The 22,510-nt window shown below is 42.7% G+C and overlaps 1 protein-coding gene across 1 annotated transcript; it reads right to left on the bottom strand.

Annotated features, from left to right (window-relative positions):
* Positions 1–8,909: 8,909 nt before the first annotated feature.
* Positions 8,910–21,269, bottom strand: LOC133973695 (transforming growth factor beta-3 proprotein-like). Its single transcript, XM_062411710.1, has 7 exons — positions 20,541–21,269; positions 16,067–16,230; positions 13,726–13,855; positions 13,471–13,578; positions 12,981–13,131; positions 12,642–12,795; positions 8,910–11,960 (listed from the first exon to the last, which is right to left on the bottom strand). The coding sequence occupies exons 1-7, from the start codon at positions 20,884–20,886 to the stop codon at positions 11,802–11,804; spliced, it is 1,212 nt and encodes a 403-aa protein (XP_062267694.1). The 5' UTR covers positions 20,887–21,269; the 3' UTR covers positions 8,910–11,801.
* Positions 21,270–22,510: the final 1,241 nt, after the last annotated feature.

Raw genomic sequence — 22,510 nt, forward strand, 5'->3', positions numbered from 1 at the left:
GTTAAAAATAAATCTTTACGGCATTTCTTCAAGAAAAAGAGGGAGCTCGGTTTATCGTTCATGAAATAACAGAGTGAGTTTGTAATTTCCTTGGTGTTTGATGGTTGACCTGCTGCCTCAATTGTTCATAAAAAAACCTGCTGGTGAATCAGCTCGGTGTGTGTACGTTTCTTATGAGTGGGTGAAGCCTGAGCCCCCCCACATTAAAACATTTAACGTAAAAAAAAATGATAACAGATGTTCCTGCTGCCCCCCTGAGAGAGAGAGAGAGAGCGAGCACTGAACACCGGAGGTCTGACTCTGATTCACTCATGCTGGTGGAGGGTTCATCGTATTCTAAGGAGCAGCAGACTACACCGCCTTAATTAATGCTTTGCAAATACATGTGAAACTCTTATCTTGGCCAAAGACAAATGATTGTGGGCTAAGTGGAGGAGCACGGGGGTTTCTTCTCTGGAAATTCCCGGACACACAGCACCATAAACTCAACTCGGTGTCTCTGGGCTTTTTTAATCCATTAAAAGAGGGAGGATGGCTGCGAGATCTCAATCTTTTGTTTAGAAGCCCCGGATTCCTATCAGATTGTAATGAATGGAGTGAAATTTCTGCCAGAAGTAGAGATTATGGCCGTCAGGGGACTTAAAAATAGTCCGACCCCCGGGTTTCCTGCCCTACATTCACAGCGCTGATGAAAGGGCCGACCCTGTTCGACCAATCTGATGTAATCAAGGGGGGATGAGGTGAAATAGTCAAGGCTGGAAAGAAGCACCAGGTCCTGCTCGAGCAGAAGCTTCTACAGAAGTGTCCTAAATACGCATTTACAGAAAAGTTTCCTGGTGTATAATTATCCAAACTGTGAAAAAACACCTAAAAGAGGAAGCGCTGGGCAAAGTTAATTGCAAGTGTACGGTAACTCAAGTGTCATGGTGGAAAGTAAAACAGAGGCCATGTGAAAGTGTGCCGGGTAATGGCGGGTTCTGTGTTTAAGTGTGTTAGGGAGATTACAGAGGCTCATGTACCAGAATCTTCTGACGCTTCAAAATGCTCCTGTTCGGTTTGTGAAGCTGGGGCCCTCAGACGGTTGAGGTGATGATTGAAGTTCACATGATTGATGCTGTAAAAATGAGGTTTTCAATTCTATAAAGTGTGTGTGTGTGTGTGTGTCGTTTTGTGTGTGTGTGCTGCACCCTCTTCGTTACCATGCTGACAACAAGTGATTGCGGTGGTGTGTCTCTGCAACTTCAATTCATTGTAGACAAACCCGATGTGTTGACTCTCTGTGACAAAGTGTTGCTTATCTTTCTCAGCGCATGTGGCGGCAAATATGTCCACGTCGACGCCTTGAATTTGCCGAGCCCAGACGGTAAATATATTGCGGGAGACGGGTGTGTTGAGCTGAGTGTATCCTGGATACACAATTTGCGATGGTGGTGGTCCCCGACACTGACGATAACACTTATTATGGGGATGTTGTGTGCTGAGGTGTATTGTCCTCGTCTTCTCTATGTGGAGTGTCTCGGCAATTCTGCAATCCCACTCTGACAACGAGGAGCGAGACACAAATCACTTACAGTATTGTCACACTTTAATGCTCAGAGCACGGTGCACAAGGCAAAGGTTGGTTTGTAACATGCAACTCTTTACATTTGGCTTCTTCCTCCCCCCCAAGGATCTTCCGATGACATCAAGGCAACATGGCCTTAGTTTAGGCAAACGGGCCAAGATTCATTCAGTTGTACAGGATACAGCATGATTAAGGTTAAGTTGTATAAGATTAAATTACATGATTACGTTATGCATGATCAAAATGTTACATTTCCCTCACAGGAGTCACTCAGTGATTCATTAAAGTATTAAAACTAGAATGGAGCTCAGGTGAGTGCATAACCGCCGCTAGGGCCCAACAGTCCACAGGCCCACACACTCAGAGATATCAGTCCCATAAACATGCTGGATTAAAAAAAGAAATCAATGGATTATTAGATCTGTAAAAATGTCAGAGTAAATAAAAAAAACGATAATTAAAAAAACACTCTCTGATCCGGATCTGTAATGAGGATTTTCCCTGTCCCACACCACATTCTTCCACCGAGTTTCATTGAAATCTGTTATTTTTGCGCAAGTTGCCTCCAAACAAATAAACATAAATCAACAAACAAAGCTTGGAAACATAACCGCAACGTGTCTTGGCACCTACTGTCAACTTTAGGTTCATAATCCAGAATAAATTAATGAATGGAGGAAAAGGGACGCTTCATCATCATTTTTAGAGGCCCCTGTTAGACTTGCTGAAAAAAAGTGCACACACACACTGACATTACTCCTCCTGAAGTTGTGCATATGCAGTCCAGTGCATCAACCAACCAAGCAGCCATCTTTGCAATGCTACCCCAGGGAAACCCCAAATGCGTCCTGTTGCGGGTCAAAAGTCCCTTTCACCGTTACTTTATTGCTACTATTAAATCTCAGTATCCCATCAATATACTTAGTGTGTTTGTGTATTTGACAAAGCTTTGTTCATGAGGTTAGTGGGTCCCTTTTTAACTGTGTCCAAGAGTAAAGGTGAAAATTTGATGCAGTAAAACTATAATTACTGAGTTGAGAAATTAATCACAATAACAGAAAATACCCCACAGAGCGTCTCTGCTGGAAAGGTTTTTTTATTATTCCATGTTTCAATAGTGAAACGATTGTTTTTTAACGCGGGCCGGCTTTCTGTTTCCCATTACGCTGGTTGTGTTTGTGGTGCTGAAAAAGATAAAAACTGAATTTACATCCTAATCTGGGTAATAAAAGAAACATGTTAGTCAGCAGCGGGCTGGAGAAGTGGACCGCCGGACGGCTCGCAGCTTGACTACCAGGATGTTTGTTATTTGCCTTCTGCAAACATAACAGAACACAGCTGATCGACTCAGTTTACAGCCACAGTGCGACCACTGTTTCATTTGGAGGGGAACACAAAGAGGAATCGGGGTTGAGGGCGGAGGGGTGAACGGCAGTGACAGGAGGGGTAGAAGGCATCCTATTTGGTGTGTTTACAGATTCGATTTGGGGCCATCTGGACAAATATGATTACCCCGAGCATTAGCGGAGGGAAACCGAACCAGCGAGAGTTTGTTTTGAGGCGTTCTCATTTCAGTGGAAACCCCTCCATTAGCCAAACGAACGCTGGCGACTTCAGCTCCTTGTGAGGCCACTTGCAGTGATTTGTATTTACGAGTGCAGCCCGCCAAGGCCGCGTCTCCCTGTGCACTGCTGGAACACGCGGTGGGAATGTGAGGGGGGGGGGGGGGGACTGCCCATATTAGCTTTTGTTTACAGTGAGGGCAGGATGTGACTTGGAAAACTAAGCAATTTAAGTTTGTTTAAGTATCGCAGTGACTTAGAGTATAAATCCTACATGTTGCGTTGATGCAACCCGGCTTTGAAGTGACTGTCCTCGGTGATCCCGCCTCGTCGGGCTACCGTGAGCCGAGGGATCATTCTCACACCGGCCACTTCGTCTCATTGCGCCGCTACCGCATGATGTTTACAGAAACCTCCAGCGGGCCCACTGTTCTGCTGTCGAGGCGTAAATTATATACAGGAGAAGAATGAGGGTTGTATGTGGAAGTAGACAAGCTGCCATTACTGCGGCGGCACCTCACTAGTTATCCCGTGTTTTACTGCAGCACTGGATATACGTTGAAAAGATTCCTTTCAATGTGTATTTCTAACAATTTTAATCACATTTCCTTTGTTGATTATGCAAATAACAAGCTAGCACCCAGTAAAGAAACAGAACCTGGTCCAAACATGAATACAGGCTATACACATACTTACCACTGCATAGAAAGATGGACGACATGACAGCTCCGCTAAAAGTGAAGCCGATGCATCCCGATCGCCCCCTGGTGGCCGGGTGCAGTACAGGTCGTAAACGTTCAATGCATTTTTCTCCGAGATAGTTTCCGTCATTGAGGTAGTTTGTTTTTCCAAGTGTTCTGCTAATTTTAATTTAGTATTCGATGAAACATCAGGATTGACACCTGAGACTGACTTGCAATTGGTCGAGTGGTACCTCAGCAGCTCCATTCTTTGAGTAGGAGGAAGCGGAGACGTGCCATCCATCTTTATATACAGTCTATGGTACGTACACACGTATAGACCTCCATGGAGGAGGTTTAGGCCTGCAATACATTACAATGAACATGCACACACGCACACACACACACATTGTGCGAGACGTAAAGCAGCCAGTCGCTTATGGAGCGCTGCCAGCCAGAGGAGTCATGAGGTCTCGTGCAGATTAATGGGAAGGCACAAACCAAACATGTTTCTCATTGACAGCAGTCTTTGCTGCTGCTGCTGCTGCTGCTGCTGGTGACTTGGCAACACCGAGGCTGAAATATCTTGTTACCAATAGAACAGTAATTACAGAATGTACAAATTTGACTTTTTTCCACTTTTTGTTGAGTAATTTTGGCATTTAGTTGTTTATGTAAACGATCAGAAGTCCAACTCTGCAGTTTCCTGTATCCACGTGTGTTTAAAGCAGCTGAACGTTTGAACAGGCAAATTATTGTAATGACTGAAATGCTGCTCTTCACTTCAGTGCTCATTTAGGTTTGCTGCTTTTGTTTTCACTGCATATCTTTTAAATGCATCTGTGGCATCTACAGTCCATCAAGGTGAGTGCACTCAGGTCAAAGTTCAATGTAGACCAGTGGGACTTGTCCGGAAAGGGCACTCAACACCGACTTTTCATGCATGTTACATAAGGATTTGGTTCAAAGAAAGCTCTTGCGGCTGATCTGGATACCTGCTTAATCTTTTATTATATATTTTATTTTGTTAGTTTGATAAGTTATATTATAAAATCTCCTGTATAAGAAGCTTTCAGTGCAGCAACTAGAGACTGCACATAAAGATGGATGACGTGACAGCTCCCGACAAGTGAAGCCAAAGTGTCTCAACTGCACAGTGGTAGTTGTCTGCACTCTGCAGTATTAGATGATCAACCCAACTTCTCCATGCAATTGGATGGGACTTTGGACAAGGACACCTCAGATAATTTTTCTCAAAGATCATTTTACAGACTTAACTACATGTAGGGCAACACTAGACTGTTCCTGTGTCAGTATTCTTTAAGAAAAATTGGGTCGGGCCTCTTGAAGATCACTGACTCTGTGACTTGAGGCTTTTGTGTTTGTCAGCCTTTATCCAAGAGTTACAAATCTCTTCTTCTTTGTGGGTCTTCGCCGGGTTCAATCCCCGGTAACTGTGAGAGCATACAGAATGCGCAGACAGGCAGAAAGACAATAAACTTAGCAAAACCACTTAAGTCCTCATTGTGGAGCTTGTGCAGGAAGAAGCGCCCCGCTGACACGGTCTCCATTACCTGCTTGAGCCGGGGCAGCTGCACACGAGGCCGTTAAAGATACGACTGCCCTCATCAGTCTTGCTCCGCTCTTCTGGGATGAGTGTGGCGGGAGTCGGACAGCGTTACCTAGAGCGTCATCTAAGTATTACTGCTCAGGTGTCCGCATGATTTAACGTTCCCTGTTTCTCACAGGCTGTATAGGCGCAACATGTCGCTGCAGCTGAACACACATGCTGCACCTACAGGATACTTAAAATGCTACAAAGACATCCTGCTTTATCCTCGTGTTTCCCTGAATGCTGTTGTAGTCGCAGGTAAAGCACAGGGGCCCATAGCGTGATCTTAATGGAGAAGGTGTTTACAGCTACAAGGAGACAAAATAAATGAGCCAGAGGAAACCTTAAACCCCTCCCGCTGGCAGAGGTACACTCAGTCCTCAATACAGGAAACCTTTTTATCCTTTTATTGTCAGGATGTTGAACCGTTTGACTGTTTGTGTGTGTGTTTGTGTGTGCATGTGACAAGGACGCCCTGTTTGTCTGTTTGTATGATGTGAGAACCGGCATTATTTATACAGCGTAGGATCATTTGAAATCTGAAACAGGTCTTTAAGGATGGTACTGTAGTTTTGATGTCATGTAATAAATACCAGGACATTGCTTTAATAGAAGATCAAGTTTTCCCTCCCGCGTGTGGTTGGGTTTGGGCAACAAAAAAAAACATTTTGTCTAAGCTCGGGGTTAGAGATTGTGTTTTGTTCAAACTTATTGAAAAACTAAACACATCTGGTCCTGTACTTCAAATCACTGTTGAAGTTTTTATTATTTAACCAAGACCCAGATCTTCCCCCTAAACTGTGTGGAGTGCAGCGAGTGCCTTGACATTTAAGAATAAAAGCAGTGAGAGTAGATGTTATATCGCCACGAGGGGAAAACATGACGTATTGCAATCAAGGTTTTTGCAGATCTGTTCAGTATCAGTGACTCAGCAGATCCGTACATTACTTAAAGCACAATTTATTTCGTGTATTTTTACTGTAGCTTCTGGGGGAAACAGTTTGGCCATGAATGAAGATTACAGAATAAGGTCAAATCCGAAAATCTGCTGTTACAGTAGCACAAACTAAAAGCAGTTGGCAAACATTAGTCCACGTAAGCTGCATGTAAGGCTGTAGAATTAACCTGGGACCCTCAAAGTCCCTGGAAATGCTCCTGGATCTGTTTCGCTTGCTTGGGACACAGCTACTGAATTATTGACGTTCAGTCTGAGGGACAAATAATGTGTTTCAAGGATTACTGCCCGGAACAGGTTAATGCTACAAGGAATGTGTTTTTGTGTAGAGCCAAGTGAATTTGATGACATCTCATCAACGCATCGTTTTTCTTTTTTTCTGGCATCTCTGACCCGGTAGTCGTTTTGTGTGATTCAAACTTGGCTCGGTTTTGTCCGGAGTAATACATTTAGCACGATGTTGTATCCTGATTCAGAGTGTCTGTTAAAATTGCAAACCTCACACTGTCTCCGTCTCTCTCTCTCCTTTCCTCTGACAGTCTCTCTTCTCTGTCCTCTCTCACTCTCCTCCTGAGGCACACACCATCCCTCTATTATTGGAATACTGTCACGGAAACACACACTGTGCTGTAATATAATGTTGTAGCTTGATCCAGACCTCCCATTCATTTGTTTAGCTATAAAGGTCTATGAAGTTGATATGTGTTTACATATTTGTTCACCCCTTCACTTTTTTCCAGACGTGTCTTTGTGTGCGTGTGTCTGTGTGTGTGTGTGTGTGTGTGTGTGTGTGTGTGTGTGTGTGTTCATGCTCTTCCCATTGCTGAATTACTCAACTCTTTCCACCCTCGGGCCTGAGAACTAGTCTGATGTGACCTGATGATTTTATTGCAGCAGCAGTCCTTTTGAGGACTCTCTCTCTTTCACACAGACAAACACATCGACACAAACACACACACATACACACACACATCGACACAAACACACACACACACATCGACACAAACACACACACACACACACACGTTCTCTATCTCTCTCTCTCTCTGTCTCTCACTTCCCCCTCTCATTTTTTTTTTTTTCTCCACCACATCTGTTAATCTGCTCAGGGAATAGCGGGAGACAGTTTTCCAAACCTCTGTGCATTTACGTGTCATGCAATTCATCATTGGTGAGTCTTGGATGACTACAAGTTCTGAGAAAGTCAGACTCCAACCCAGGAGTGGACCCTGAACTTGAATCAGATTGTGGCTTGCTCATCCAGTAGCTGGCAGCTGGAAATAGCTTTATTGCAGGTTTGGGGTTGAGGTGGCCAACTTCACCCCGAAAAAGTAGAAAACAGTGTTCTTATCTGCATCTTAAAACCACCACTTAGTGTCTGTTTTTCTATAAATAAAAGTCCAGGCTCAGCAGAATGGAGACATTTGTTTCCTTTTTTCAAATGGTGTGTATGCAATCATAAAAGAGAAGCAGGACATATAATTACAGTATCTGCTGTGTGGCGCTCTTATGTTCAATTTAGCTGGTGCAACTTTTCCTAGCACCAAACACTGGATAACAAGACAAACATGTCGTATCACATTTGATGAGCAGCTCCCATCGCTGCTGCGTGAGCTCTTCACCGTCTGTGGCGGCTTCAGGAACAATATGGCAGCCGCCACGGGAGCCAGAAAGGACTCCTTGCATCAATAGAAAGACCCAGGCCAACCTACAGCCCCTGTCAGGAGCGGCCGCAGCATCGCTCACCCCCTCAGCCTGCTTCCATTACGCCGACATGGGAAAAAATTCTCTGGAAGAATAAGTTACATTATCTTAATCTCACTGGGAGTCCACCCAGAGAGCAACCACCCAGTTTGGTTGCATTTTACTGACTTGAAGGAGTAAATGGGGAAACTGGAGCTTCAGAGCCGTGAGCGTTTGTGGCTTTATGAACTTGGAGTGGAAGTAAGTGACTTTTGCCGAAGGTTAAAAAGTCAATCATGCGTGGGACACGGCTGCTCCTTTACCAGTAATGTGTGTTTGTTTGTACAGGGGCTGTCTGCAAAGCCATTAAAGCCCCCCCCCCCGCCCCCGAGCCCTGGTTTTAGACCATGTCGTGCACTCTGGTCTTTGTGTCTCCATCATGGCTCATCTCTGATTGTTTGTGACAGGGAACAATAACGGGCACACAGAGACAGGGAATTCTCTCTGCCTACTTGTCAGTCCATATTAACTCAAATCAATGCCCCTCACACCACCTCCCACCTCCAGCCTCTCGTCTGTGCGACTGATTGCAGGCCAGCAGCTGACGTGACTTAAAAATGTCCAATACGACAACCTTGATAAAGGCCTTAAACAGTAACTCCTCACTTTTAGTCATACTTTAGAGGTCATTTTTAAGCTTTTGTTAATGTTGTCCCTTGGTTTAGGGTGAGGAAGAACCAGGCCATATTTTATCTTTAATAATGATTTATAATGAATTTAACATAAGTTATCAATTTTGTAGCTGATAATATCTTAAAGATTCAAGTGGTGTCATCACGTTTACATTTAAAAAAACACATCAATAAGATTTTATGGTTCTACAGTCCAGCTATTTTCAGACATTTTTAAATACAGGCAATAATAAACTCATTACGGTCCAGGTGCTGTGCAGCTCTTTTCCAAAAGGTCAAAGGTCAAACTGAACATTGGAGTTGTACTCCCTTTGAATTCAAGGACGTAGCCGGGGTCATACTGGAGGACGAATAACACCTGGAAGGTGGTATCAAGATGTGTAATCCATTTCTCAGGTTGAGGCTTGATTTATGTGAACCATTTCGTGAAAAATAAGAAAATAAAGAGATGTCTGCACATTAATATGCTCCGAAAATAAGAGTAATTGCTTTTCGCCTGGGAAAGCTGTTAAGCGACAATTCCAGAGAAGGAGAAGTTGAATTTATTACTCCGGTAGAAAAAAAGGGGCCTCTGCATGCGCCTGCAGGAAACAGGTGGGACTGGTGAGATTCAAGTAAGAGAAATTATGTTCATATGGAACCAAAACATTATGAGAAAATAGTGTTTTAAATGGAATTTCAATACGGCAGACAAGACCAGTGGGTAAATTCATCATTCCCTAATTTGGAGTTAAGTGGTTTCACAGATCCATTACATTTGATTGCTTTTGTGTCTGATTCTTGTGGCTTTAGAAGGGCTCGCAACGGTTTTTGCATGTTGTGTTTTTAATAACCATTATCATCAACAACTCAAACAAAAACAATATTTCTGCAAAAAAAACATCACATAAATGTCACCTAAAGAACAGATAACTCTGACGGGGTCAGTGTCAAAGGGCACAGGGATTCAGAATCACTCTCCTGACTCGGAGAACGAGGAGGTCTAAGTGTTCACCAAGCAACTGTCACGTTACTGCCTGGTTCCCCCGCCTGCTTCGTTCTGTTGTTCCATTTGGGCCACACACTGTAAAATAGCACCAAAACAAACAGAGACGGAGCAGAGGGAATGAAAGAGTGCAGTGTTTTATGAACACGGGAGTCCTGACTGCACGTGCACATGCTTGTCAGCTGGTGTGGCTGAAAGCTGACAGGTGATTGATTGGTGGAGATGTTCTGATATCCGTTGTACCCTCACAGATTCCAATAACAAGCAACAATCTGATACCAGTGAATGAAAAAAAAAAATTGTGTATTTTATTTTAACAGCTGTACGCTTCATACCCTCTATGGAAGTGCTGATTGCTATCATTGTTGGATAATTGGTCATAAGTTCTGTAATTGGCTACATAAGTGCCACACCTTGAAACTGAAGTCACACATACATGTATCTATTTTACTTTGCAGACATCTTAGCTAGCTCTGGCTAATGCGACAATACCTGTGGTTGAACAGTTGAGTGAAACCACAAAACTTTAAAAACGTTTTATCGGATCGATATACATAGAATTGCATACTCGCCGATATCCAACTCTTACATTTTGGTCGGTATCGGAGGCATTTGCGACGCTGGTATCGGAACATCTCTAGTGGTAGGATAGCATGATTGAAAATGGAAGAAATAAAACAGCTGTATTTTAAATTTCTTTAAATGTCCTGTTATTGCAGGAGAAAAGTGCTCTAATGTACTTTTCTGGGAACAGTCAACTTTTAACACAACATGATTTTCGTCCAACATAAACTTAATCAAATACAACAGGTCAAAAATAATTAGGTTATTTTTATGCACAAGACAAAAAACATTTAGAAAAGTTCCCTTCCCTTTTTACATCTCAAGGAAATGCATCAGCACTCTGGGTTTAATATAAGTGTGTTTCCACCAATGGAGATACGTCAAATTTCATCCCAGTTAGTGAAAAAAAATCACTATATGACAAGTTACATAACAGACCAAAATCTGCTATTAATGTAAAAGAAATCCCATTAAAAACAAAAAAACTGTTGCGTAAGACTTGTACTTTTCCAGTATACTCTTTGAAGTCACAAAAATAATTTGAACCTGTTAGGGATGAAAACTTCCAGTGAGTGGCAGTCAGAGAGCTCATGGCTTGCTTCCATGGGAGTTCTTCCCTTGCATACAGGTCCCCTCTTCTTCTCCTCCTCTTCCTTCTTCTTCTTCTTCTCCTTCTCTTTCTTCTTCCTCTTCTACCCATTCTATTAGATGCACCAAAAAAAAAGGGCCACTGCTGCTGGCTGGCCAAAAAAAGAAAAGCTTGGCTCAACTTCTTTGTTCATTCACTTTCCATTGCAAATCCAACAGGCATTCTCTTTCGGCTCTCCTTTTCCCTGACCACAGCTATGGCTTTGGATACAGCAGCAAGTCTGTCCTTTCTCCTTTTGTGATTGAAGATAATGCCCACTGTTTGAAGGAAAGGGAGCTTAAGGCAAGTTCAAGGGAGGAATCCAGTCAGAAAGGACCGTTCAGAAGAGTGGCGTCTACATTTGTGACTATTAAAGATGCTGCTCCGGGGCAAGACACACAAACGCTTCTCTACTGAAAGGGTAGACTTGGACTTTGTGGAACATTTGCTTGAGCTCTGAAGTAGAAAATATAGCACAGAGCAAGTCTCTCCCATTCGTACAGGACTCTGTCATCTAGCTTTAAGAGCGTTCTGTCCATTGTCACAAACCTAGACAGAAATATTTTGGAGATCAAACCTTGTCAGACTACGTTTGGTTTGGGTTGCACCTTTTTAAAATCAAAATAGCTACTCGTAACTAAGAACAGACTGAGGGGGTGGGGGAAAAAATACCAAACAAGTAAAAAGATGAGCCCCGGTTTTAAGAAAAACTGTATCCTTAGGAAAAAAAAGAAAAAGTGTGACCTTCCAGATCTAAGCCACAAGTCCACAGGGTCTTTTTAAGTATTTGTCACAGCTAAGAGTTCAAAGGAGCACATGGGTTTGGTCAGTACCGAGTAGAAAGGGTGCCACTCTACCTCGCCGTTCAGTGTCTTCTCAGCTACACTTGCAAGACTTGACAATCATGTTGGAGAGCTGCTCCACTTTCGGGGTCCGTCCGGAGTAGTAGAGTATAGTGAGAGGTTCCAGGTCTTGAGGAACACAGCAGGGGGCAGCCGAGGCCTCCGGATTCAGGGTGTTGTACAGGCTCAGGAGCTATAGGAGAGTACACAGGAGAGATGAGATCTCACTTTCAAGTAGTACTTACAGTTGTACTGCAACTGGGTAAGTTTTAATATCTTTAGTATTTATTGAGTGATGGACTCTTGATACATTACTGCCAAGGTCATTGTAATGTTCTTTACGACTGAAATATATATAAATACATTGAAGAATTAATATGGGACTTTAAGGTGTTGTAGCTCAGATGTACAGTCCATATGTAAGCTCAGGAACCAAAACATGAAGCTGAATAAGACTTTAACTTATTCTCACTACCACTGGCAACATTAAACCTCACAGTGTCAACAGTTTTCAAAGGGACTATTTCTTCAGAACAAAGTATCCCAAAGAAAACTGTTCAAAGGAAGGTCTGGGAAGGAAAGTTAAAAGTATATATATATTTGCTGCTAATCTTTTGAAGATACTCTGTCTATGTTTTTTTAGATTGACCACATTTTGGAATGTGTCTCATTATCCTTTGGATCTGTACATTCTGTAATTCATGCTTGTCCGGTTCAGGTACAGATACATCTGATATCAAGTCCTCAGATTCAAATAAAGCTACAAGTGCTTACATGGCTGTTTACTCCAAAAAACTGAGTCAGAAAATAGGCTTTTGTTTTGTTCCTTCCTCATAAACTGTCTTCTTTGAAAATGCTGTGTGGTCCTCCTTACCGAGCTGTGTGTCGTATCGGAGCTCCTCAGGTAAGGGCAGGGCCCAGAGCAGTAGTTGGCGTCGTAACCACTGGGCTCATGGATCCACTTCCAGTCCAGGTCACGTCGGAAATCAATGTGGAGTTTGCGAACACAGCAGCTCTCCTCCGTGTTCCTGTGATGAGGAATAGACAACAACAGCAAAACCAGTCTCTATGTTAACTTTGCTGATAATGCATTAGGAGATACATATTGTTTCAGCATATATTTAGGCTTTTACTATATGTGTATAATCTCTTGCACCTTTTCACAAGTAACGGCTTTTTGCTTAGTGCTAGGGGTAATTAATTTGTCCCTTACGAGAAACAGTAGTTTGTGTCCAGTGCTCTCTTGCGTCGGCGACTGTGCTGAGTGTCCAGGCGGTGGGGCGGGATCATCATGAGGATGAGGTGAGGAAGGTACTGCTTCTTCAGCTGATCCAGATCCAAGCGGCTTTGCTCCTCATCTACGCCTTAATTATAGACATGATCAAGGAGGTTACTTTCTTAATTTCAATTAATCAGGGTGTAAAATTAGCAAAATTATGTATTAAAATGTCAGTTGTATGAAACAGCCATTTATTTTATTCTACAAATCACAGAATGCATGCTTAGAAAAGAATATACATTTAATTTGTCCCTGTACCAACTTTTTGGTTTATAATTTTAAGGGAGACCCAAGCAACCCAACCCCCAGCTTCTAAACTGATAGAAAGAGGGCAAGGAGACATTAACATTCATAGATATTGGATCAGAAGAGCGACTAACACCTGGCATAAAAAAATATGTGACAAAACATTTTTGAAGCCCACCTCTGAACTTCACCTCCAGCACCTCGTGCTCATTGTCAATGATGTCCCCATTTGGGTTGAACGTGTGGCAGGGGCAGTGCACACTGATTTCCAGGCCTAAATTACTTCCTGATGGAAAACAAGCACAGAAAGGAGGGTTGTCAAAGTTCGTTTTTTTTGTCACATTAAATTATTAAGTCAAACTGTGGATGATCATTAGTGATCCCTAATGATTGTTTTTTTTGCAAAAACATATGTCAGTGACCTCGGTCTCACCTCTGTTCATTAGCCACTCCCGCACTGTGTCAGTCACATCGAAGGAGACCCATTCTGGAGTACCCTTGGTCAGCACATTCTTGGCTGCGATGTAGCGTTGTTTTCTGATGTGTTCATTTGGCCTCACAATCTGCAGCACAACAATAACCCGTCACTCTGGGAAGTGTTCTCTCAGCACTGAAACAGCTTCAACAAAAAATAACATGCAGAATAGAGCAGACAAAGTGAAGGGCACACAATCAAGCTGTTGCTCGACAAACTAAAGTCTTCTTTTAATTATCATAAGACTTTTTTATCTTGAATGAGATAATGCATAGGGTAATGGAGAGAAACTTTGTGAGACTGCAAAATGGCACCTCCATGTCATATTGGAGTTACCATAATTACCGGTTTCCCACTTGTAAATAGCATTTACGTCAGCATCCAAGTCGTACTTACAATTTGGAAAGTCACATTTTTCTGAAATCTGGGATATGTCCCTTTCGTTGGTAAAGAGTGTGGATGTGGCTGTGAAAGCAAGCAAACGTGGATGTCTGCCGGCAGCCAACATCCATTGTTAAAGGTAAAAGAAGGTGGATCACTTCCTTCATTTAAAAAGCACAGTGTTTTAACATTTCAGACCAAACTTGTAAAACAGTCATCACTTGAGGTTTTTTATATTTACCTTCATGTCTAGTGGCTAATGCTTTTCGCTTACAATTTTCTTGCAGGTATCATTGGTTGATGGAAACGTGAGAATCTCTCCCGCTCTCCTCCAGTATCACATGAATGTTCAGGCACAGCAACACCTTGAACCAGATGCTAACCTCAAATGTTTGCGGGGTGCTGCCAAAGACCGAGTCACTGGAATACTGACTCAGCACTTTATTTCTGCTTCTTACGTTTTTGACCAGAAAGTTAGTTGCTCGCCTTGTCTGGAAAAGATTTTGCTCAGGTAGGACAGTTATTTGATCGAACAGGAACCAGCTAACGAAAAATGAAAGTAAAGTTATTATTTATTAGTACTTATCAGCCATGTGTCCACTCAGACAAAATCAAAAATCTAAAGGCTTGAAAAAAATTGTGCAAAGCTGCAGAGTTGAGTTCTTAGTCTCTTTGAGTTTCCCACTGCAAACTGCCGGTTTCACACTACCCACAGTTTTATTTATATATTCTAAATATAAAACTTTTGTATAGTTCATAACTTAAGGTTGAAAAGAAACTTTACGGTTGTATGTATTCAGTGGGAACATCTATAAAAGCAAACTACCAGTTTTCTTTAAATTAAACAATGTGCATTCAGTCTTTCAATATATTTGGATGAAACGGGATTGCAACATGTACTTATGTATTTTATATACTTGTATGTCGGTGCCAATACTTACTTTAGTCCTTAACATGCAGGATTTGAAATTGCTCATTGTGGTACTGCTACTTTTCAAAGATTTAAACACTTATTCCATCTCTTAGTATCAAGCTTCTCTCTTGTTCTCCTCTCTGTTTGAAATCGGCCATAAAATAAATGTATTTTCAACTCTTTGGTAGAAAAGCTCCTTCGCCCTGCTGCTCCCCTGCACGACTAACACATGAAGATCTTCTGCAAACACCCACTTGCTTGATACGAGGCGATGATCGAAGAGCTTTGCTTTTGTTGTGGTTATGTTTGTGAGGATTAAAGTAGATCAGATTACAGTCATATGTCCGATTTCTCTTCTTGCATCACGTGCAGTGACAGAAACTGATATTCGGATTCAGTGGTTACAACATCAATATTCGTTGCCAGAAAGTTATTCGATACCACTCCTGACTAGAGTATTGTGGTATTTTAATTCCTTTTCATTTTAATAGCAAGCTTTGTGTTGGATCTGTAAAGCCAAGGACAGAATACCAAGGTCTAGATGACGTTTACTACAGCTCAGAGAAGCGGTTGCATCATTCCATCACTTAGCAGACCAGAGACCCCTTTTTAACAGCTTAATTAAGTTTGCATACCCTCTTGAGGACTGAAGGGTAAAAAACATCTACAGAACCAAAATGGGGACCATAATAGATCTGGCCTGTCAGAGCTGCGCTAACAGTAACTCTGTTCCAGCCCTGCAAACACTCTGCAGGCCCGCTGAGCTTCTTGGCTTTTGGCCTGGCTGTTACCCACGCCTGCAATCACAATCTGGTTGTCGTTGGCTCGCTTTGTCAATTAGGGCCTGGAATAATGTGGTGGAGAACCAGCAACCAGCTTATGTAATATGTATTCTTGACAGACCAGAATCTAATAACGTTTTTTGCGTATAAAGATAACACGACTTGACAGGGAGCTTTTCAATTGATCTTTGCAGGAGGACGAGGAAACTGTATCTTCACACACCTGGTAGAGCTCAATCCGCTGTTCATTCCTCTTGGCGCTGGAGTTTGGCATCCGCAGAGCTCGAAACTCCGCTCTGAAGAGGTTGGTCGAGTTCCTTTCCATGGCGGAGATGTTGAAGCGGAAAACCTTAGAGGTGATGCCCTTGAGGCAATAGAGCACATCGTCTGGAACAGAGAGAGTCAAATAAAAGGTTAGTGAGAGAACAGGCTTAAAAAAGTCTTATCAGGATCTGAAGCAAAACCAGCGGCACATGTCCAGACAACGGAAACATCACCTCTGGACAACGTGATCTCAGATACTCACTGTGTGATCTCTGTCACAAGGGTTTCAGAGATGCAATGAAACGGTTCTTAGGCCTTTTTGGCAGGAGACATTCTATTCTTTAAATCAGTGTTTTTCATACTGTGACACGTCAAAATATCTTGTTGGTGAAAAATCGATATATTTGACATTTCCTCATCTCATGTGGGGCAGCATTAACCAATCAACAGTCATCTATTAATGATTGTTAATATTGAAAAATTAGATTTTTGTAATTCAGATTGAACTCCTTGTTAAAAAATAATGACTTGACACAAACAAGGTGTTTCCACCATAAATAATGATAATATATCAATATAGATATAGATAATAGATTTGTGACATGTTTCCAAAACTTTGAATTAATTTTTAAAAAGTGTGAGGATACAACTAGTAATTGTTTTAAATCTTCCGGTTATTTTCTCTAGTAAGCAACTTATTTTATTAGGGAACGATGGTTTGATGCTTGTTTAATCTGGACAACACCGGAGATAAATATTATTTTTAGAATTTGACCAATTTTACCATTGAATGAGATGAAGAGAAACATCCAAACGCTGAAACTTCTGAATTTGAAGTAGTGTTGCATTAAAAAAATTAGTTTATAGTAATACATTATATCATTTAAAGTTGAAAATATATAAAAATGCTTCTCCGGCTGTGTGGCCTAGTGGAGGGAGAAACAGTTTGGAGGAAGTGTGTTTTTGGTTCAAACTGTCATCCACTTGATAACAGAGAAACGTCATTATGCTTCCAAGAAGCTAGAGCACTCTACTAACTGATAACACAAAGTGAGTTGGCCGTGGATGTAACAATTTCAAATTCTACATGGCAACAGAGTGTGTAATTTATTTTTCTGACGCACCATATTGCTTCAATTTGTGTGGAAATAAAGTCCAACATGAGTTTGAAAATACGTGTATAGATATCCATGTTTATTATATACTGGTACCTACAATAGGAACTTGGGTTTACTGGCTCTCTAGTGGCTGGCACTTTCTTTATCAGCCCACAGGGAAATGATTAGTGTTGCGGGCTTCCTTATCAGAATTCCTCAGTGCTTTTCCAACACTTTGTGTCTATATTTGGTGGAAATGGAAAAAGTTGTAATTGAAATGCCCGTATCCTTCAGCCCAGGATGACCTAACCCTCCTGGTGTCTGCGTATCTAAAACCCTATCCACAGGCCCACTGACAACCTGTTGGACCCGAACGCCCTCCGCCTGTGATGACTTCTCCACAATCCGACGTCAGTCATTGACATATGCCAGATTGTATGCGTACCACGCTATAAAAGGAAATCTTTCCAATGTTTGCCGTCCGCTCGCTCAATGAAGTAATTTGCCAGTCCTCCGTCAGCGCCGTGCTTCATTTGCACCTGTCGCTGATTTGCGGTGGTTCGTGGCGCTGCCTTGGTCCCACCAAAGGTCAACAGTTTACCTTCAGAGGCCTTCACAAGGAGAGTGTGTGTTCGGCCACATTAACCGTGGAAGAGGGTGAAATCACTGGCTCCAAGTCAAACACTGATTCCACAAAGTCAGCGGCCTTGTTCTGGTAAAGCGAAAAGGCGGCAACACCCAAAGGTGGCTGTGTCCACATAACCCCTAGCATCACTCCCAGTCTGCTGTTTCGACCCGATCTTAGGGGAACAGTCTGAAAACGTCTTTAATTTCACACACTCAGCTGTTAGACATGTTCTCACCTCATGTGAATACTCTGGTTCAGGCGAGGGGTATCACAAGGGTACGGTGAGGAGGCAGGAAACATCATCAACACGCCCTCTTGCTCGCTGTCAGTTCTCCGTACTGTGACGCTCCACAGACTTTTAACTTGGTAGCTGGCAGGGTTGTGTTTAATGTCCAGTCTAACTGATCGGAAAGGTTTCGGGGTCACAGTGCATGTGTGAGAGCTGTTTCTAACGTTCAATTGCCATAGCCCTCTAGTGGCTGTGGTAGTTATGACAGGAGGCTTAGATTAGGCAGCTTGACATCAGAATTCAACAATTCAACAGACAGTGGATCCGTCTCTCTCGCCCTTGAGTGTTCGTTACTGTTGACAAGGAAAGCTTTTCTCACTTCTCACTAAAGGCAAAATCAAAAGCATTCAATAAATGGCTAAAAGCCAAGAACCCCTCAAGGCTAAATTTCCAGGACTTGCTGGAGAGCTTTGGATTATATAACTTCCCTGATTTAACCACAAACACGATAAATATACAAAATATTCAGAAAGTCAAATATATTCACGATATATTTTGTCTCTTTTCAACTGACAGAATCAGGAGGCGTCCCTGCCAGAGCAGAGTGAAAGCTCAGCACAATGAATCTAAAAAAGTGTTTTTCTGTATCTTGCCTGATTCAGCATAAGAAAATCTCATTAACTAGCCTCAGTGAGAAGACTCAGTGTGTATTTGTGGATCTACCGTACACTCTTTTGACAGAATATATATTTCCTGGTATGAGATCACACCGGACTTCCAATAGGACAGTTATAAGCTCGTCGGAGCAAAAATGGGAGTCGAGATGATGACTGGTTTGCACATTGAGGTACTTATGTGGCAGTTCAGCTCTGTTACAAAGTATTTCTGCCCTTTTCCCCGTTTGTTCTTTAATCGCATATTAGATTACACTAAAAGAAACAGTGGCCATTTCCCACTATACATGTAAATCTGTCTGAAGCCCATCTGTGACTCCAAATATACAACCCCTCCGCAGACTTGAGTCACCTATTGCCCGCCGCTCTCAGTCAAAAACCATTTGGTGAGATTCGAAACAGAACATCGCTTAGGGAAAAATAGGTCTTTTTTGAAAACACCTGTTGATTTCAAAGGGACTGTGATGCAATGGTCTTGGCTTTGCTCTCGACCATGAGGCCCTCTCCGGCTTTCACACACGCACAGCATTTATCCTATTCTACTTTCTTAGTAATCCAGCCTCAGTCGGACCACATGCTGCATGAATCTCCCTCAAGTACTGACACATGTCCCTCTCAGATCACGTTTTTCTTCCTCAACTCCATAGCTTTTAATTCTATAGAGAAAAACGGTGGTGCAGAGGAGACGTTTGACAAACATAAAGAATGTGAATAGGTCTTATCTGAGGTTTTCTTAAAAGAGAAAAAGAGGGTCAAGCAGATTATTAACCAAGCAGATAAATATAGCCGAATTCTAAATATGAGCAATAAAATGTTGGCCCTCCGGGATCATTCAGGTTCAAGGGGATGGATGGAGGCTCAGTTTCACAGTCGATTTAGCAGAGTTAAACCTGAGGACTGCAGCTAGTGATCTCACGCTCTCAGGCCACCTGTGTGCAGGCCAGGACACGCAGATAAAGCTCTCAATGGGGACGTGGGTGGTAATGATGTGTCTGCGTTTGCAAGGGCTTCGTTGGTCGACACTCCTCCTTAGGAGAGAGGGATCCCCTATCCGGGCTAACCGGGGAGGTCCTTCCATCATCCAACTTTCCCTGTCCACCTCTGTTAACTTTTCCTATGCTCCTTCTCCTACAGGCATCCCCCTCTGCCTGCCTGGGCAGATGTCCCTCTCATTTGGGCCTGCCTGGAAAGGAAATGGGAACATCTGGGGAGAGGGACAGGATCCATGGAGGAAAAAAAAAAAAAAACAAGAGGAGGAAGAGAAGAGTCAAGAGTAGGAGGAGAGTGACTTTCCTGGAACACGGGTACAAGGTTAAAACAGGTTGGTGAGCGTCACAGGAGCGAAGCACATCCTTCAAGTGCTCGAGTTCAGACACATCAGCATTTTTGAAAATGATGTAAGTGCAGAGTTTTGGGAAGATGGATTTCACATTCATCTGCTGGAGGAGGAAAGTGTATCTGTGCTGTGTGAGACATTTTGTATCCATCAGTCAAACTTAAGATTTAAGAATAATTGCATATTGATAGTTTCATGGGAAAAGTAGGTGTCATTTTATATTTTTGAGCAACTGATTTTTTTCTCAGGGAAAGCCCATCTCAGACATATTATAATTCAAAGCGGTTTTTATACGTTTTAAAACTTTTCTTAAGTGAGTAACTTCATGACAGAGATGTGCAGTTTGAGATTGACGCGCCTACCAGCCTCTTCAATCGGTGCGTAATTACGCACAGTGGAAGCCTTGATTGCCGACACATACACCACAAAGTGACAGAAACTTTACTGCCTCAATAACTGTAGTACTTACTACTCTCTGGCGGTCTGTAGACCATGTTGAATTTGTATATCTCTTTGGCGTAGTACTCTGTCTCGGTGTTGTCCTGACCGCAACTCTGCTGCCGGTCCCTCCCGAGCTCCTCCAGTAGCTCCTTGGTGCTGTTATACAACGCCTGGATCTGATATGGGATTTTATTCGGTCCGAGGGAGTGCGGAGGACTCGTCAGCCGCAGTTTGCTCAGGATCTGACCCCGTATCGCCTCGACCCTCTTCCTCTTCACATGGTCAATATCCACGGTGGCACAAGTCGACAGGGACGAGCTCAAAGCTGCGCAGTTGAGGAGGAGGACAAACAGTAACGCCTTGCCCAGATGCATCTCTCCCTCAGCATTTGGTTCGGCTCGGTAGAAATGTGCAGCTTCACAGACCTCAAGTCAAACCTGGTGAACCCTCTGGAGCTGAGGATGAAAAACTCCTCACTTCATGCGCTCGTTCCAGCCCCCGTTGTTATCAGCAGAAATCCAAGCGTGTGCGCGCCCATCAAACCAAATCAAAGTCCCGAGCAGAGGAAACTCTCCCACATGAGTGAAATTTATCCGGCGCAAAAATCACTAGAGGCACAAACACACTTTTCTTTTGCATTCTTGTGCGCATATCCGGTAGCTTGGCACGGTGCTGCTCTTCTCGTCTCGTCTCATTAAAAGTCTGTGAGTCTGTGTGATTGTCTGTGAGGAGGCAGCGCACAGGATGGAAGGTTTGAAGAGTTGTGTGAGACTTTGAGCGCTCGGTCTGTCCTCGCATGTGTTTTTATACCAGTACGGTTTCTGACGTTTGGTGGAGGAGGGACCGCAGGAGAGCGCAGATCACAACAATGCGCACCGAGACGCACCAGACACCAGCTCTGACTAATAAACAACACACATGAACCACAGACCACTGTTTGTTTTTCTGACCATGTTCTTTTATATGAAGTTGGAAAGTTAGAGATTTATTATTCTGTCTTCATTCCCCTTATTATTAAGATGTCTGACGTATACAGATTTGGGCCTATGGTTATTTTGCCGTTTCGCATCTATTTCTATAATATTAGAGTGAATATAGATCTTATGATGGTCTCAGTTCCCTGTGGTTCTCCACCGTCCTGTTGGTGTCTTCATGGCCTGGGTCGTCCTCCCTCCAGTGGCAAGTTGTGGTACTTGCAGCCCTCCACTTAATCTGACAGAATCTGGATTGAAGAAAATCTCCTTTTTCCTCCAAGAAATTGCTCTACTTAGAGTCTCATAAAGTTTTATTTTAATAACCATATGCTGTCTGTATAATTGTTATCTCCAATATATAAATACTCAACTTATCCTTCTGAATCAAGGACATTATACTCTCTAGACCAACACAACAGTCAGTCTAAGCCAATTGAAATATTGAGCATATCTGAATCAAAAGTGGCTCAAACAGTTTATTTCTGCTCTATTTAACTTAAAAGTCCAAATTCCCTTCTTGTCAACATTTGATATCTGCTGGAAAAAATGACAGTCAAGTGGTTTGGAAATATTACTCGTAAAAATTCCATAAATGTAATTTGTGCTAATTCACAGTTGGGCCCTTTGTCTCCCCTCCTTCAGCTGCGTGGAGCCTTCTCTTAAAGGCCTCCACACAATACGGGACAAATCCTGTTGTCAGAGGCCGCACTCAAATTACACAACTCCATTCAGACTTCACATTCTGGCAACATAATTGCATTAGTGTTCAAAAGGACCAACGTTCATCGTCCGTCCAGGCGGATTTTTTCCCATGCCCTCTGCAAACTGCCGTCCACATAAAATTCATTTTTCTGCACTGATGTCTGGAGGTTTATTTGCAGCCCCTCAAGTTATTTTATCTTTCCCTCCTCCACAGTCTGTTTTATCTCTATTCATAGAGCTTATCCACATTTCTCAGTCCTATTTTAGGTCAAAGCTCACTCAACCGCCGGAGGCCCCCTGTACCCAAACATGGGGTCTGGTA

This window comes from Platichthys flesus, chromosome 18 (assembly GCF_949316205.1).
Source record: "Platichthys flesus chromosome 18, fPlaFle2.1, whole genome shotgun sequence".
In the NCBI taxonomy this organism is placed as follows: Eukaryota; Metazoa; Chordata; class Actinopteri; order Pleuronectiformes; family Pleuronectidae; genus Platichthys; species Platichthys flesus.

What these genes read in the sequence shown, in the direction of transcription:
- LOC133973695 (XM_062411710.1), bottom strand. Translation starts at nt 20,886, where the DNA reads ATGCATCTGGGCAAGGCGTTACTGTTTGTCCTCCTCCTCAACTGCGCA. An exon ending in GGAGTGGCTAATGAACAGAG is followed by an intron (nt 13,579 to 13,725) that starts GTGAGACCGAGG and finishes GTTTTCCATCAG; the next exon opens with GAAGTAATTTAGGCCTGGAA. An exon ending in CCGATACGACACACAGCTCG is followed by an intron (nt 11,961 to 12,641) that starts GTAAGGAGGACC and finishes ACTCTCCTATAG; the next exon opens with CTCCTGAGCCTGTACAACAC.